The 14,731-nt window shown below is 50.5% G+C and overlaps 1 protein-coding gene across 2 annotated transcripts in view; it reads left to right on the top strand.

The window, feature by feature from the left end:
* Nucleotides 1–28: 28 nt before the first annotated feature.
* Nucleotides 29–14,731, top strand: part of NUP98 (nucleoporin 98 and 96 precursor) — a 59,667-nt gene continuing 44,964 nt past the window's right edge. The window contains exons 1-7 of one of the 2 annotated variants that reach the window (XM_039358729.1): nt 29–442; nt 5,899–6,001; nt 7,434–7,535; nt 7,627–7,806; nt 11,207–11,346; nt 12,936–13,043; nt 13,822–14,005. In XM_039358729.1, coding sequence (XP_039214663.1) covers nt 5,926–6,001; nt 7,434–7,535; nt 7,627–7,806; nt 11,207–11,346; nt 12,936–13,043; nt 13,822–14,005 — 790 coding nt within the window. In that variant the 5' untranslated portion in view covers nt 29–442; nt 5,899–5,925. The remainder of the gene's footprint in view (nt 443–5,898; nt 6,002–7,433; nt 7,536–7,626; nt 7,807–11,206; nt 11,347–12,935; nt 13,044–13,821; nt 14,006–14,731) is intronic. The other variant, XM_039358728.1, reaches the window with a different exon arrangement.

The raw sequence follows: 14,731 nt of genomic DNA, 5'->3' as shown, positions 1-14,731 counted from the left end.
CAATCGCCGCGCCCCGGGGTCCTCTGCCGCGACGGACGTCAGGAGGGAGGACGCAGCCGATTGGACAGGGCGACTTTGGGGGGGGGAGAGCTACGACTCAGCCAATCGAAAACCAGCGCGAGGCGCTGAGGTCGGGGGACGGAGCGCCAATGGGAATCTTCCGAGGAAAGGGAGCGCGGGGCAGCCAATCAGGAGCCTCGGCGCCCCTACGTTCCGCGCGGGCGAGCGTCGAGCGTGCGTGTATGACGCAGTTTCGCCGCTGCCGGCCCCCCCAATCGCGACCCCTCGAGCGGCTGAGGCGGGTTTCGAGGAGGTGTCGCCGCCGCCGCCGTCCGGCTCTCGGTGACAGAGACGCGCCTCGCAGCGAGCGCTAGGCCGGGCCGCGGGCCCTGAGCCCAACGCCGCGCTTCTCCCCCGTCGGGAGGCCCAGCCTGGAGAAGCGGTGAGGGAGGGGCCCGGGGGCTTCTGGGAGGGGAAGGTGGGGCCGCGCGGGGTCTCCTGCGGGGGGGCAGTGGGCGGGGCCTGCCCGTCACGTGGCGCCGGCCGGCCGAGGGGAGCGCACGTGCGGGGGGGCCGAGGGAGGGCCGGGTCGTGGGAACGCGGCCCGCCCTGGCTCGTTCACGTGAGCGGGAAGGGGCCCTTCGAGCCGAAGTGAAGCCGGGGGGGGGGCTGCCGCGCGTGCATTAACGGGCCTTGGAGGCGGCCGGGGGCCCGGACCCTCCCCGCGTCTCCCGGGCCTGGGAGTGGAGCTGGGCGGGGGATTCCCCAGGAAGCGAGCCCGGCGCCGAGCAGACCTGCCGTTGCCCTGGTCTTCGGGCAGCTCCCGGGCCGGGCAGGCCGAGGACCCGAGAGCGGAATCCCCGCCGCCGCCGAGAGGCAGCAGCCGCAGCGCCTGCAGGGGTCTCCGGAGCTTCTCGGCCACCGGGTCACCGTTGTCCCAAAGGCAGCTGGGCTCCCTCGGTTTGTTTTCCCTTCGAAGACGTTTCGCTTCTCCTCCAGGAAGCCCCTTCAACTCTGGCTGGATGGAAGGGCATAATGCAGTGTTTCCCAAACTTGACAATTTTAAGGCATGTGGACTTCAACTCCCAGAATTCCACAGCCAGCGTTGCTGGCTGTGGAATTCTGGGAGTTGAAGTCCACATGCCTTAAAATTGTCAAGTTTGGGAAACACTGCCATAATGGATGGGGTTATATTCTTGGGGGGCAGCCTCCCTCTGGGGTCACGGAGGCCACTTGGATCAGAGTGCAGATGGGTGCGGAGCCTTCTTGGAGCTGCTGGAAGGGCGGTGTTGCGAACAGGATGTGGGTGGGTCCTATCCTTCCAGCACTGCTCAACCTTAACTTAGACAGCCTCTTTGAATCCCTGAAAAGGTGACCCTGAGCAGGGGTTAAACCTCCAAGAAACAATTCTCAGAGAGAGCGCTAACAACCAGATGACTGCAAGGGATAGAAATCCTTCCTCCACCATTCAGTTAGAACCAACTGAAGCTTCTTGGTTGAGAAGCAAAACGTCTTCAAGGAAAAACGTCTCGTTGCCTTTTGGAACAAGCCCCTTTCAGACTGGCATCTGCTTTCGTAAGAACTGGTTGGTCAAACTCGGGGTATGGCTGGAGATCTTGAGGTGGTGCGTGTGGACGCCAGTTGGTTCGTGTGTCACACTGGCAGATGAAGACAAGGATTGTTTTAACCAAACTAGGAGTTTGTTTATTAAATTGTAAGCCACGATTGGGCAGCTTACAAGGTCAAAAGCAATACAACTATAGAAACATACACACATACATATATTTACATATATACAATATATGTATTAAATATATATACACATATTTACTATGTAGGTCTTTGGTTGTTTGGGTTTTCTCCCGCGTAAAATTGGAAGTGTCTTGGCGACGTTTCGACGAATTTCCATTCGTCATCTTCAGGCTGGTGTTTTCAGCTTCGTGCTTCGAGCAGCAATGTGTGGTCTTAGCTGTTTCTTCCTTTTAACTGCCAGTGGGGGTATGAACTGGTTGGGTGGGAGCTTGGCTGTGTTCTGATTGGGTGGAGGTGTGTTCTGATTGGTTTGTGTGCTGCCTGTATCCCATGGATGGGCCTTTGTTTGTGCGGACCGGTTTCTGGCATGCCGTGGACCAGTGCCATTCCACAGACTGGGGGTTGGGGACCCCTGTTCTAAAGGACAGGGTTGATGTGAATGCAGCAAAGATTATGACTTGTATAAGTTTTTCATTAGTTTTATTGTGGTTTCCTTCCGGTGTAATTAAAGAAACTGGAATTGATAGAAGAGAGTATTTGTAGGTCAGGGTCAAACTGTGAGGTCCTTGGTGTTCTTTGAGCTTGGCTGTTTTCTTGCAGACGTTTCATGACCCAAATAGGGAACATCATCAGTGCCAAGGTCAGTGAGCTGCTTACGTTACCTAGTTGGGCAATGAAACCCTTGCAAGGAAACACCCAAGCTCAGAGAGCACCGAGGACCTCACAAACTCTGGAATCGAAAGCGCAAAACGTTGACTGTCTATTAGAGAATATCAGTAACAACTTTCTTTGCTTGGAAATAAACATTCTTATCAGGCAATGCTAAGGAAACAGAGAGGTGATTTTGCACCCTTGAATCATTTAAAAGTTGAGCCAGGTGGCTAAGCATAATCAAACTGAGCTTTTCTTGCAGTGATAGTGAAGGACAGACATATAAAAGGCAAAGGGTTTTATCAGCAAGCTTTGGATTTCGCGGTAAAGAGTTTTGTTACATTTTATAGACTTGCAAATCATGATTTCATTAACCAATTAACTCCTGAAGGTATATACTTTAATCCTCTTGGGAACATGAGCAATTTGAGAAAACGGGTCACTTCAGTTTTGAAAAATATCTCATAGTGGTAGAGCTTGAATTTATAAGTATTGATAAGCTCTATGAATTAGTTTTTCACCTGCTTTTCTGACAGAAGTTCAAAAGTTTATGGATTGCCAATAATATTATAATCTCTAACTTGTAATAAAACATTTAAAAATTAACTTACGTTCCCTTAGCTCAGCGGTAGGCAACCTTGGCTCTTTTATGACTCATGGACTTCAACTCCCAGCACAGCTGGCTCAGGAATTCTGGGAGTTGAAGTCCATGAGTCATAAAAGAGCCAGGGTTGCCTACCCCGCCTTAGCTAGTTGTTTACAAAATGTTTATCCTTTAAATACATCAGTAAAAGGTTTATAATTTGCTTGGATTAAAAATTATGTAAAGTATATTCTGGATTTATTTATAGCCACCTTTATTATTTTTATAAATAAGGCAGCGAACATACCTATTGCTCCTTCTTCCTCCTATTTTTCCCACAACAACAATCCTGTGAGGTGGGTTGGCCTGAGAGAGAGGGACTGCTCCAAAGTCCCCCAGCCTGTTTTCACGCCTAAGGCGAGACTAGAACTCACAGTCTCCTGGGTTCTCGCCTGGTGCCCTAACCACTAAATCAACTTCTGATGTAACTAAACTTGACAAAACACTTCTTTCTGCAGAATACAGCACTTTAATTTCGCTATATGCAATATCATTTGTTGATCAGTTAATAATCTTAGATAAATTAAAAAGAGGGGGAAAAGGCCCTTGTAGCAATGATATGATAAATTTTCCTATCCCAAGAAATAGTCATAGCCTATGTACTTAGAAGGAATCTTAATCCTTCTCGGAGACGCTGTAATAATCGGGTTTTAATTGCTCTCCTAAATTCCATCAATTTGGGGGTAAATCCTATTGATTCTTGCTAATCACCAGTAGACTCTTCTTAGATGTCAGCAGTCTGTTGGAGTTGAATTCTTTTGACATACCTAGGAGGAGATTAGAGCAGGCATTTCCATGCTGTAGTTGGACCAGTTTAATTATTTCTTTGCAAAGGAAACTAGGAAATCCAAAAGCTTCTAGTTTATTTTGTGTAGAAAGCATGGATATAAAAGATATTCAACTGCTTCTGCTTAATTGGTGGTCTAAACTAGGCTGGGAAGAATCGGGCCTAGTCTGCTCCATTGTGCCTTATAAAGACATTTTCTAGTAGCCTCCGTGTATGTGTTTGTGTGTGTGTTTGTGTGTGCGCTTGCGTGGGGAGGTTCTTTAAAATACAATTGGCTTTTTGGGGAGGCATTGTGAATGGGAACAAAAGGTTGACAGCATTAATAAAAAGGAGACATACAACATAAGAGATAGGCATATAGGTCTCTCTTCCTGTCCTGAGTCCAGAAGAGAAGTATTTGTGACATTCTGGAAATACTTTTACTATAAGGAGAGATGAATGTCATTTCTTTATGAATTTAATGTTCAGGACGTGATCTTCAGAGCTTTCGTACTTCTCTGCTGGAGCCCATCTTCAGCAAATTTCCCTCTAGCAGCGTGTGTGCTTTGGGCTGTTCCATGTGGCTTTTTTTAGATGTTGATCGGGGTGTTGATGACTGACTATGAAGTCGTTGGCTGTTGTTTCCTTGGGTTGCCCGGCCCTCACCTCCTAAGTACTTGATAAGCTGGTGGTAAATCAACAGGGGCTGTTTCCCAGGCTTCAGTCGTTCCCTGGCTGTTTTTGTGCCTGCTCATCTGACAATCTTAGTGGCTGCAAAACTGAATGTATATCCTTGATTAATGCAATGTGAAACTACCAATTTAATGCTCATTGTTGTTGTTAGTTGCGAAGTCGTGTCCGACCCATGGCGACCGCATGGACAACGTTCCTCCAGGCCTTCCTGTCCTCTACCATCTTCTGGAGTCCCTTTAAGCTCATGCCTACTGCTTCAGGGACTCCATTCAGCCACCTCGTTCTCTGTCATCCCCTTCTATTGCAGTGATGGCGAACCTTTTAGAGACCGAGTGCCCAAAAACTGCCCCTCCCACCCCTGTCCTTGCTCCGCCGTGCCCACTGGGCCACCCACCACCTTCACGGCCCACCACAGATCACCCAGCAGCGCCATGGCGGTCACGTCCTCCACCATGCCCCACAGCATCATCTGCGCGCAATGTGGCAGAAGGGCAGAGTCTTGTCCCCGCTGCCCCACTACCATGTCCTTGGCTGCACTGGTGACTCTTTTTCAGGGGGCTGCTGGTGAGGAGGGGGCCGTGGGAGGAGGCGGGATGGGGTGATGGTGCGTGTGCCCACAGAGAAGGCTCCGAACGCCGCCTCTGGCACGCGTGCCATAGGTTCCCCACCACTGTTCTATTGCCTTCATACGTTACAACAATTTCTTTTATTTTTAATAATAGTACCCTATGATCTTTTATTTCCAAGACCCTCGACAGTCTGCTGTTTTATGCTTTCGCGGATCTGAACCAGACATAGGTTGAACTGTCTTGTCCTCTCAAATAGCATTTTTCTCTTCTATTTCAAAATGGCCAACATTTTTTAAATCCATCTTGTTTCAGCGCATGGATGTGTATTCATGACACTAAATCGTAGTTTTCTTACATGGCGCAATTTTCTGAGTTCGAAAGATACACTGAAATATATAAACTAACCACATAGCCAAGGTTTCCACAGTGCCCTTGACTGAAATGGGATCAACTCATAACTCTGTTGCCATGGACAGCAAGATGACTGATTAGTAATTTACTAGTTTGTCAACTTCGGGGGGGGGGGGGGAGCCTAATAGAAACTCCTAAAATCTGAGTTTGTCTAAAGCAGTGTTTCCCAAACTTGACAACAACTTCCGCTGGCTGTGGAATTCTGGGAGTTGAAGTCCTCATGCCTTAAAATTGTCAAGTTTGGGAAACACTGGTCTAAAGCAGGGATAGACAACCTTGGCTCTTTTATGACTCGTAGACTTCAACTCCCAGAATTCCTGAGCCCAGGAATTCTGGGAGTTGAAGTCCACGAGTCATAAAAGAGCCAAGGTTGCCTGGTCTAAAGTTTTTATTCCTTTTTCTTTTTTCTCTAGGTTTTGAGACATTGAAATAACTTCAACATGTTTAACAAATCGTTTGGAACGCCTTTTGGCAGCAATGCGGGAGGATTTGGAACCACTTCGACCTTCGGACAGAGTAAGTGATCCAGAAGGCAGGGGTGTTTTGGTCTAGGTGAGCAATTTTGGGCAGAAATCTTCTACCTCCCTGTATGCTCCGTCTTTGACTCCACACGCAATGATGGGTCGAGGTTTTCATTCCGTTTCTAATCTCCTCTCCAATGGAGAGGCTTCAACAACCCATTTTAAAATTTAGAAGTACGTTACCTTTGTGAGCCGCGTAGAGAACAATGTTACCTGGCAGTCTTACATAGAATGTAGAACGTTTTCCTTATAGGCAGTCCTCGACTTGCAACAGTCCGATTAGTGACCGTTTGAAGTGATGCCACTGAATAAAAAGGGACTTATATCCGTTTTTCAGACTTAGGACCGTCAAAGCATCCCCGCGGTCACGCGATCAAAATTCAGGGGCTTGGCAACTGACTTGTATTTATGAAGGGTCGCCGTGTCCTTGGGGGGGGGGGTCACATGATCCCCTTTTGCGGCCTTCCGACGAGCAGAGTCAACCGGTGAAGTCAGATTTCCTTAACAGCCGTGTTACTGACTTAACAACTGCAGTGAGTCACTTAACAAGAAGCCAGACAGATCATAATTGGATCATGATTAGGGGACTGGAGGTTAAAGCGTACAAGGAACGGCTGCTGGAATTGGGTATGTCCAGTTTAATGAAGAGAAGGACGAGGGGGGACAGGATAGCAGCCTTCCAGTATCTCAGGGGTGGCCACAAAGAAGAGGCAGTCAAGCTATTCTCCAAAGTGCCTGAAAGCATGACAAGAAGCAACAGGTGGAAACTAATCAAGGAGAGAAGCAACCTAGAACCAAGGAGAAACTTCCTGTCAGTGAGAACAATTAACCAGTGGAACTACCTGCCTCCAGAAGCGGTGAATGCTCCAACACTGGAAGTTTTTAACAAGACACTGGACAATCGTCTGAAATGGTATAGGGTTTCCTGCCTGAGCAGGGGGTTGGACTAGATGACCTCCAAGGTCCCTTCCAACTTTACTATTATTACTACTATTACTACCATTACTATTATTGTTGTTATTATTATTATAATAAAATGGAGCAAAAAACTCACTTTCCGGCTGTCTCACTTAGCAGCAGACCTTTTGGCCTCAGTTGAACTCATAAGTTGAGGACTACATGTATAACGTGAATATGGACGGGATGGGGCTGAGCTAAAAAGGTTTTTGTGTAACGTTCTGTTTTTTAAACGTGGTAAGCCCTCCAAAGGTTTGCCCGTTTTAATTATCGCCGGAGCCTCGGTGTTCAGAAAGACGTGGCTTGCAAAAAAAAACCCACGTGCTGTTTTAAATAAAAAGACACTGCACTCTGGCCTGGAGATAGCTTCAGCCACGACAGCAGCTAAGTTTCAACCCTTTGGTAAGCTCAGATGCTCCCACCCACCCCCTTACACAGCCCACCCCAATCCCCCTCTTCCTGCTTTGCAGATACTGGCTTTGGGACCACCAGCGGAGGAGCCTTTGGGGCGTCCGCGTTCGGAGCCAATAACAATGCCGGGGGACTCTTTGGCAGCACTCAGACCAAGCCAGGTACAGACTCCCACCCCCTGCCCCTCTGTTGTGCCCCGTGTCCCCCTTCTCCTCCGGGGTGCCTGACCAGAGGGCTTCTGTTTGTTTGCAGGAGGGCTCTTTGGGGCAAGTACCTTCAGCCAGCCAGCCACGTCGTCCACTAATACCGGTTTTGGTTTCGGCCCGTCCACCGGAACTTCCAGCGGCCTGTTTGGCACTACCAGCACAGGCGGAGGACTCTTCTCAACCCAGACCAATGCCTTCGCCCAGAACAAGCCGGCGGGGTTTGGCAGTGAGTATGGCGCTCCCTCCCCCCCCTCTCGTAGCTGGGAAATGACACCTGCATGGTGCCATTTCCTGCTTTGCATCCCTGAGCAAATCCTGAAAAATGCTCCTGAGCCTCTTTGTGGGAAGAGTCCTGGGTCCTGCTGACAAACTGAAGTTTGTAAGGTTCACAGAGCTTGTGTTGGGCGCAAGGAACTAGAACAGGGGTCGGTAACCTTGGCCGTTTTAGGACTCGTGGACTTCAACTCCCAGAATTCCTGAGCCAGCATGGGGGAACTATGGCCCCTTCATGACTCGCGAACTTCAACTCCCAGAATTCCTGAGCCAGCATGGGGGAACTATGGCCCCTTCATGACTCGCGAACTTCAACTCCCAGAATTCCTGAGCCAGCATGGGGGAACTATGGCCCCTTCATGACTCGTGGACTTCAACTCCCAGAATTCCTCAGCCAGCATGGGGGAACTATGGCCCCTTTATGACTCCTGGACTTCAACTCCCAGAATTCCTGAGCCAGCATGGGGGAACTATGGCCCCCTCATGACTTGTGGACTTCAACTCCCAGAATTCCTGAGCCAGCATGGGGGGAACTATGGCCCCTTCATGACTCGTGGACTTCAACTCCCAGAATTCCTGAGCCAGCATGGGGGAACTATGGCCCCCTCATGACTTGTGGACTTCAACTCCCAGAATTCCTGAGCCAGCATGGGGGAACTATGGCCCCTCATGACTCGTGGACTTCAACTCCCAGAATTCCTGAGCCAGCATGGGGGAACTATGGCCCCCTCATGACTTGTGGACTTCAACTCCCAGAATTCCTGAGCCAGCCTGGTTCAGCTTGGAAACCTCTCCCTTTGCCCTCAGCATGGCTGGCTGAGGAATTCTGGGAGTTGAAGTCCACGAGTCATAAAAGAGCCAAGGTTGCCTACCCCTGAACAACAACAACCCTACGAGCTGATCAGAGAAGCGTCTTCATTGCTTATTGCGCCTGTTTACTAGAGTCTCCCCAGATTGGACTCCGCTCTCTTGGGAACAACCACATAAAGGGTTTTAGGGGGGATGTCAGGTCTCCCTTGCTTCCTCCCCTGTAAGGATTCCCAGCTAGCCAGTCTCTCCACCCCCCCACTCTGGCTGCAGATTCCGCCACATCCCGATTGGAAGCTCAGCTTCCTACCTCTAGTAAAATAAAAATAGATGACCCAGCGCGTGAACGGAAGAACCTGTTTGGTCCAGGAGTCGAAATCAGCGTGGTTAGAAATATAATCTGAAATACTGTAAAACATCCCATCGCTCTTCATTTCCCACTTTTGATCCCCATTGTGAAGTTCGGCCTCCTGCTTAATTCTCCTTTCCTTTCGTTCTGTCGATGCTCTTTCAGCCAGCAGGTGCTAGTGAGGACTCTTGTTAAATCAGTCAGAGACCTTGACCGGATGTATAACATGAAGAAATAGTCCTGCAAAACAAAATAATTATAACCTGCTCATAACCTGTTTTTAAGGCCAAAGCCCTTGACCTTGATCAGATGCACAACTGAAGAAATAGTCCTGCAAGGCAAAATAATTATAACCTGTTTTTAAGGCCAGCTTTAGTGGAGTACACACAGCAAGGGCATCGCCTTTTCTGTCAATATTGTAATTGAGTATAAGCTGAAGCGTGCACCTTGTTCGCACCCTGAAATATTTCAGCTTGTACGTAGTATCTTCACAAAGTTCATAGTGATGCAAAGCGGCTTGGGCTTGAAAAACGTGCATTGTTCAACTGATAACCTTGTTAATTAGGAAGAATTTATTTATCACTGTTTGGAAACTGCCCGTCTGCTCCACAGAGGGACTCTGGACAGGGTATAGATCAAATGCGAAGAACATAAAAACAATATAAAAAAGTGAGGCAAGAATAGTTAAAATTTAATATTAAAGGTTAACTAAAAAGTGGGGACAGGGGATTTCAGAGCATTAACCAGCCCCACAGCTCCTGTATTCTAAAACTCTTGGGGATTGGGTTTTTTTTTTAAAAAAAAAAAAAAGATTTCAGGATTTAGAACAGGGCTGTTTATGGCTGTCGACCAGAATGCCGTTTCCCAGACGTTTGGATAGACTGGGGGAAGTGGTAGGTCAGGCCAGCCCTTGTGCAAAGAATCGGTTCGGACCTTTGCTGAGAGCCACTGGCCTTTCTCTGCAGTTTGGGCGGGACAAAGCGTCAGCAAGAGGAGAAGTAAAACACTCTCCCTTTTCCACCCTCTTCCCTTTGGCCCAAAAGAACCGGTGGATTCTACATCCTCTAAGGCAATGGTTCTCAACCTGTGGGTCGGGACCCCATTTGGGGTTGAACGACCATTTCATGGGGGTCGCCAAACAACGCAGTCCGCCATTTTCCCCCCCTTTTCTTTAGCTGTGCTACCCTTTTATTCTATTGGCTTTCGAAAGCCAATAGAATAGACTCTCTTGAATAGAGTCTAATTCTATTGGCTTTCCAAAGCCAATAGGAATTGTCCAGGCTGTCTCTGCCCTGCTGAGCCCGCCAAAAGTCCCAGTCTGCAAACGGTGCTGCACCCGTTGAGTAGCCCTCGACTTACGACCGGTTGAGTAGTCCTCGACTTACAACCGGTTGGGGGTCGCGGCATTAAAAAGGTTGAGAACCACTGCTCTGAGGAGACTTTTTAGAAGGCAGAACCCCCTGCTGGAACTCTTAGCAAAAATGGAACCTGCTGGGTGGAACCATCTTTCTTCCTTGACTCCCTGCAGAGGACAGAGAAGGCGGTTCTCTTTCCCACCCCCAGACTGTTTTGGGAAACTCCGCACGCGCTGTGTTCTCGCTCCCACCCGTGGATGACAAACGGGCAAGGAGATTGCCCCCGTCCCTGAATACGCGTCCTTGTTCGTGCTGGCCCAAAACCCAGTGCTGCTTAGTTTAAAATGTTCTCAGTCAGTGATGGCGAACCTTTTGGAGACCGAGTGCCCAAACAGCAACCCAAAACCCACTTATTTATCGCAAAGTGCCAGGGCTGCATCAGCATTGTGGTGCCCTCGGGGGGGGGTGGGCTTGGGGCGTGGCCCACTGGGTGGACATGGCTGGAGTGGTCACGGCAGACTGGGTGAGTGTGGCTGGAGCCAGTCCCTCGCCATCTCCAGGGCATCCCCGGGAGGCTAACGCCGCTTGCTTGCTCACCTCCTGCCCCGTTGCTTCCAAACGCCACGTGCTTGCTACTCTGGTGAACTCTGCGGGGGCAACGACGTGTGTGCCCACAGAGAGGGCTCTGAGTACCGCCTCTGGCACACGTGACATAGGTTCGCCATCCCTGTTATAAGTTCCCTCTGCTTTCTATTGGATATTCGTCGCGTGAAACAAAGTTTAGCTTTATCTGTGATACATTTGGACATGGCTTTTATTTATTTTATTTTATTTTTTTACAGATTTTGGGACAAGCACCAGCAGTGGAGGGTTGTTTGGCACCACTAACACAGCCTCCAACCCATTTGGGGGCACGTCTGGCTCCCTTTTTGGGTCAACCAGCTTTTCCACCGTCCCTACCGGCACCACGATTAAATTCAACGTAAGCCCTATTCGCGTGCGCTTTTAATTAATTTCATTCTTCTGAACGATGTATCTGAAGGCCATCGATAAGAGAACCAGACTTCATATTTATTATGATCCCTGTGAAGCTGAGTCTCCTCTCTCAGGCAGCGGTCCTTCCATACAGGCCAGCATAACGATATTTAATTTAGGGTTGGGAAGTTCTTGTCAAGATGTACCTCGCAGGAACGTATGCTGGGGAATCCGGATTAATTTTGCTGCTCTGGAGAAGCCGATACTGAATGTCCTATATAAATTATTTGAAGAAGGGAGTTTGAGAATAACGGCTGTGCTTCTCATTGTGGGATCCTTGGTGCTCTCTGAATTGGGTGATTCATGACCCAACTAGGGAACCTTATCAATGGGGGAAGTGTGGGGTTTGCTCTCTGTTTACATGCTAATGGCCTGCCCTGTCAGTGTCAGGAGTTTTTCAAAGGTTTGTTAATTGGGCTGTTGTTTGCTGCTTGATTGTTAGTCTAGTCCAGGGGTAGGCAACCTTGGCTCTTTTATGACTCGTGGACTTCAACTCCCAGAATTCCTGAGCCAGCATGACTCAGCTTGGAAACCTCTCCCTTTCCCCTCAGCATGGCTGGCTCAGGAATTCTGGGAGTTGAAGTCCACGAGTCATAAAAGAGCCAAAGTTGCCTACCCCTGGTCTAGTATTAATTTTGAGGTTGATCTCTGCTTAAATGGGCATTAATTGCTGGCGAGGGAGCAAGCCACTGTATAAAAACAGAGAACAAACCCCACTCCCTTCTAGTCTAACAACTGAAGACGTTACCTAATTGGGTCATGAAACGTCTGCAAGAAAACCACCAAGCTCAGAGAGCACCCAGGACCCCACAACTGAACCCTGAGCTACAAATATGCTGCTGATTTCTTGAAGAACGGCTGTGCTGTGACGCTAGGACCAGATGTTCTTCACGCGTAGAAACTCACACCTCAGACCTCACACCAAGGCAGGATAAGAGGCCGGTCTCTGAGTAAGACCTTGGAAAAGCTGCCGCTGGCTAGGATAGATGGCCCCAAGTCCAGTGCCCGCCCGCCCCATATTCTGCCTCGGCCTCTGGTGAGAAAGGGGGGGGGCACTTTGTTGGCGTTGCTTTAGGAAGGGCATATGCCCCTTTAAGGGGTGGACGGAATCGCCATCCTTGAGGGTTCTGTAGCAGTTGATGAAGTAGAAGATGGCCAGGTCGGCTAAAAGGGGGGTCTTCGGCCTCTGCAGAGGGGGGAGGTGGAGCTTTCCTGCTCACATTCCATCTGAAATGGCGGCAGCGGAGGGAGCCAGAGCCCTGAAGGCTGCCTTCCAGGTAGAAGAAGCAGAACCCAGAACCCAGCGTAGGCAAGGAGAGGGTGAGACCTACCGTGCGGGGCAAGGCGAGGGGCATCCGGAGGGCAAATTCAATAACCCTCACGAGAGGCGGCCTGCTTGTGGGCTGGGACCGTTGCAGCATTTCCTGGCTCTCAGATCAAGCCTTCAGCCCTTGCAAGCCCACGAGGTCCCATCAGGAGCCTGGCTTCTTCCAGGACGTGCATCTCCAGCGAGGGCCTTTGTCGTTTTCCTTCCAGGCACCCACCGGCACGGATACCATGGTCAAGTCTGGCGTCAGCACCAACATCAGCACCAAGCACCAGTGCATCACTGCTATGAAGGAGTACGAGAGCAAATCCCTAGAGGTCAGTGTGGGCGCTGGGCCTCGGGGTGCCCTAGCAAAGAGGGGAGCGAGTCTCTTCCGCAGAGCACCTGAGGGCAGGGCAGGAAGCAACGGGTGGGATCTAAGCAAGGAGAGAGATCCAGCCTAGAACTAAGGGATTTCCTCACAGGGAGAACAATGAACCAGTGGAACGGAAGTTGCCTTCGGAGGTTGTGGGTGCTCCCATCACTGGAGGTTTTGAAGGGGAGATTGGACAGCCATTGGTCTGGAACGGTAGAGAGCCAGACTAAGTGACCTCCAAGCTCCCTTCCAGCCCTATGAATCTATGATCCACCCCTCTTAAAACTGCGGGATTCTGGGAGATCCAGCCTGGAAATAGGGAGGAATTTCTTGACAGGGAGAACAATTATCCAGTGGAACTGGCTCGCCTCCAGAGGTTCTGGATGCCCCATCCCTGGAGGTTTCCAAGAAGAGATTGGACAGCCGTTTGTCTGGAGTGTTACAGGCTCTCCTCCCAGGCAGGGGGCTGGAATAGAGGACCTCCAAGGTCCCTTCCAATTCTGGCATCGAATGAAGCCCAGTTGGAGGGATTCGCATAACTCTTCAGTCTCGTTCTAGCCCTCTTGCACCTTTGCCCAGTGTCAGAACAGTCACCCAGGCTCGGGAGCCCTTCCCCTTGAGAGCAGCAGCCCCCTCCCCTTTCCAGGAGCCCCCTCCACCCCCCCATCCAAAGGCTGCCTCTCCTACTTTTGGAAAGCCAGAGCAGGGGGAATGTGCCCATGAAATGTTTCTCCCTCCAGGAGCTTCGCCTGGAAGACTATCAGGCCAACAGGAAAGGCCCCTCCAACCCAGTGGGAGCAGGGGCCACCCCGGGCTTGTTCGGATCGTCCACCGCTACGTCCAGCACAGCCACAGGGCTCTTTGGCTCCTCCACCACCAACACGGGCTTTTCCTACGGGGCAAACAAAACAGCGTTTGGAGCCAGTAAGTATCCCTGGGCTGGTCTTGCTCTGGCCAAGCTGGTAAAAAAGGGCTATCGACTTTCGTGCTCTGCAGAGTTTCCCAACCTGGGCCACTTTAAGACGGGTGGATTTCGACTCCCAGAATCCCCCAGCCAGCAACGCTGGCTGGGGGATTCTGGGAGTCGAAGTCCACCCGTCTTAAAGTAGCCCAGGTTCCCCTACCTTGGGTGTCAAACTCAGTTTCATTGAGGGCTGCATCAGCATTGCAGTTGCCCTTGGGGGGTGTAGCCTACTGGGTGGGTGTGGATGGAGTGGGTGTGGCCTGCTGGGTGGGCGTGGCCAGCTCTACATTGTTTGCGTCAAGGGGGCCTGGGCAGGAGTGGGATAGATCTGAGGGTCTCTGGCAGAAGGGGGTGGGACCGGGGCAAGTGCCAAGGCATGGTCCACTGGAGGAGCCTCACTGTTCCTCTCAGGCCATGCAGGGGGGAGGGGGCTGGATGGTGGTGCGGGCTGCCCAAAGCCCTGGGCAGCAGAGGTCCAACACCAATCCTGGCCCTCAGGCACCCGTGGCACCAAGCCCAGCCCCACTTGCCCAAGGGGGCGCCCAGCTGCACTTACCTCCTCCTCAAGGTTGCTGCTGTGCTTGCTCTCCTTAGCCAGGTTGTTCATGATGGGTACCAGGGCAAAGTCAGAGGGAGACTGAATGCGTTTCAGCATAGATGGCCACCACAAAATTCTACATTGACTC

Source organism: Crotalus tigris, unplaced genomic scaffold (assembly GCF_016545835.1).
Source record: "Crotalus tigris isolate CLP2741 ecotype Arizona unplaced genomic scaffold, ASM1654583v1 scf7180000019065.834497, whole genome shotgun sequence".
NCBI lineage: Eukaryota > Metazoa > Chordata > Lepidosauria > Squamata > Viperidae > Crotalus > Crotalus tigris.
This window is presented reverse-complemented; position numbering and strand designations above follow the sequence as displayed.